Source organism: Euphorbia lathyris, chromosome 4, assembly GCF_963576675.1.
Source record: "Euphorbia lathyris chromosome 4, ddEupLath1.1, whole genome shotgun sequence".
Taxonomy (NCBI): Eukaryota; Viridiplantae; Streptophyta; class Magnoliopsida; order Malpighiales; family Euphorbiaceae; genus Euphorbia; species Euphorbia lathyris.
The window spans coordinates 64,707,017-64,709,809 of record NC_088913.1 but is presented as its reverse complement, the minus strand read 5'-3'; the positions used below and the strand labels follow the sequence as shown (position 1 = coordinate 64,709,809).

General features: G+C 36.7%; 1 protein-coding gene across 4 annotated transcripts; it reads left to right on the top strand.

Moving 5' to 3' along the window:
* The first annotated feature begins 496 nt into the window (after positions 1-496).
* Positions 497-2,367, top strand: LOC136226744 (uncharacterized). Of its 4 annotated transcripts, none has more exons than XR_010687846.1 (7): positions 497-734; positions 825-874; positions 1,061-1,196; positions 1,407-1,513; positions 1,614-1,668; positions 1,797-1,843; positions 1,940-2,367. XR_010687846.1 is itself a non-coding variant. In XM_066015388.1 (7 exons), exons 1-6 carry the CDS (start codon positions 542-544, stop codon positions 1,798-1,800), a joined length of 528 nt encoding a protein of 175 aa, XP_065871460.1. In that variant the 5' UTR covers positions 497-541; the 3' UTR covers positions 1,801-1,843; positions 1,940-2,367. The 4 variants fall into 4 exon arrangements, 2 of the variants coding, with proteins under 2 accessions (XP_065871460.1, XP_065871459.1); XR_010687845.1 differs by having other exon boundaries at positions 1,935-2,367; XM_066015388.1 differs by having other exon boundaries at positions 1,614-1,651.
* The last annotated feature ends 426 nt before the right edge of the window (positions 2,368-2,793 follow it).

Sequence of the window (2,793 nt, the reverse complement as noted above, 5' to 3'; positions counted from 1 at the left end):
TCCATTGTTGTCGCATTTCGTCGCAAATGCGACAACAGTTGTCTCATTCGTCGCAAATGCGACGCATTTGCGACGAAATGCGACAACTATTGTCGCACTTGTGACGAAATGCGACAACAATGGAGAAAAATGGTGGAAATTGAGAAAATTGAAACGATACCATTATAGGTGAAGAAAGAGGCAAGACTAGCGAGAAAAGCAGACGTATAAGCTAAAAACATATAATTTCTACGGGAAATTGAACATAATACTTCAAAAATCTCAAAAATCGCTAACGATTGATATTAGAAATCGATCCATCGATCAATAGAACTAAAGGTAATTTTGTCCAAAGTGAATGAAATGGTCTAATTTGGTAAAATGGAAGCAAAGTGGATTAGATATGTAAATGACCCCTCTTAATTGGGCTAGATTTGTAATTAGCCCTTTTTTTTGGTTGGTAATATTGTTAAAAAGGAAAATCACACAAGTGATTGCGGCTCTAGTGCAAATTCGGTAAAACGGTGCGTTTCATTAGTCTGGCACCAGGTTTGCATTTGCAATGGTGAGAATCCAGGTGAAGCATGGAGGAGAGAGCCAAACAGAATGGGAGTTTCTCTACAACTGTGATAGCGTTTGCCAGATTGAAGATATTTCTCATGAAATTGTTCAAATTTCCAATCTACAGTTAAAACTCGGTCGCTTAGCGGTTGAACTCGAGCCTCGTTTGTTAGCCTTCCATGGAAATTCTCAAGGTTCACTTCCAATTTCCGTTTTGATTGATTTCTCTGAAATTATAGCTATTTGATATTCTATTTAGTTATTTCTTTGATTTCAAAATGCAGCTGTTCCTCTTATTAGAGCCTTATCAGAAGCCAAGTCATACGCCTCCAAGGTCTCTCTCTCTCTCTATTCCAGAAATTAATCTCATTTTCTTGTTTCCCTGGATCCGAACAGTGTTTTATGGTCCTAATGGGCCGAAACAAGTTAATTTTAACCCAATGGTCCTCCAGTTATCAAACTCTCATGAAATTGTGCATTTTCCCTATGCTATTTACTTGAAAGATACGGACTCTTGCAGGATCAGATTTTGTATAATAAGGCTATATCGTGTTTTGTGTTGAAAGACCATGTGCAAGCAGTAGAAAGGGAAGTCATGGAAAATTATCAGTTATTGGGTTTTGAGAATCCAAATCAAGTCCAACAGCTCTTAACAGGTATTTCAATGGAAAGTTCAAAGTTTAGCTATTAATTTTTTTCTTCTAGGTTTGATGTTCTTCTATGATATTGTATGGTTTATATGTAGCTGATCAGCTGATGATCATGTAATATAGCTCGGTTTGCTTTTCTAGTTATTTGTTTGATAATGATTTTGAGATGTATGTTAAAGGGCATTGGATGGAGTTCATGCTGTCAATGTTTTGCAGATGTGGAACTATTTCGAGAAGAAGCAACTCAGCTTCATTGGGCTGGGAAACACCTCATGAGGGATAAAAGGTTATGTGACTATATTGGAATGAATGACAAAACTAAGGTACATTACTTAATCTTAATGTGAGCCACTCAGTTAAAGCATTTCATGGTCTTGCGCGGTTAGGGATTTTATGTCACGATTGTGTTTTCCTTTCCTGCAGATTGTGCTCAGGCTGCAGCCGCCTATCCCATATGCTGTGTAGTTTACCATTACCAGTATCTCTTCTGTACTTGATTTTTATGCTTATGTGTCGGATGGTTGTGTTATTTTCATGATTCTAGTTGGCAATCTCTTCTAATATCTTCAGTTTTGAGTCTTGATCCTTCTAAACTGTGGATTGAAGGTGAACTGGTCGAGGGTGAAAGTCGCAAATTGAATTAATAGATAAAGGTAAATCCTTCAAAAACAAGCCACTGATTTGTTTTGCACCTGCAAAATTATAATGGAAGTTTTGATATCATATCTATTGCTGCTTGTGAAGGAAAGAGGCTTTGAAGCATTTAGTTAAATGTAAAGTTTTCTGCTTCCATGGTAAGGCTTCGAGGCACGAAGAATGGTTCATGATGAAGTTGTGTGTGAGTTCATTGACACGTAGACCAGGTGTGAACATTGTACTCCTTAGTTACATTAATTTGTTAGAAAAATTCCAGACACTGAAGAAGTTTGTTATGTGAAAATTTATATCAAAAGAAGTATAGACTCTTAGGACTTCAATCAATGACTCGTGTATAACGATATAATTATATGTTATAGCTGCTCTTGTATTTGAGTCTTTGTTAAGGCTCGAAGTAGACCGGGAAGCACAAATTCCTTGATTGAGGTTGACCTTGTAGAAACTCTACCCTGCTAGAGTTCCACTCAATTTGTTCTGCTTTTGCTTGCGCAGAATGTTAATCTAATTGCATTTACTTTTATACTTATGTGATCCGGATCAATAGTCTAATTAATCTAAATATTAGATTAAGAAACTGGTTTCATTTTGGTCAAAGTTTTGGATTGTTTGACTAACTACAAAGTACAAACCCTTGTCATGTTTGAGGATTGTACTATCTGAAAGGACAGGCTGTAACAATTAGAACAGCGAAAAAGATCAGTATAGAGATTGAGTTTGCAGATAGGCTTAATACATTATTTGCCCAATGAACTTGTCCAAAAAACTTGATTGGTCCCTTGAACTTTCAAAATGTCTCGATAGTCTCTTCAACTTGCTTAAAATATCCTGATAGCCCTCTTAACTTGATTAAAATGTAGTCAATTAATCACTCGGTTGCACAAAAAAGTAAGTTGCATGCGGAAGATGTGTTGCATGCGTCTTGGAAAAGCAAAACGACCAAGGTCGA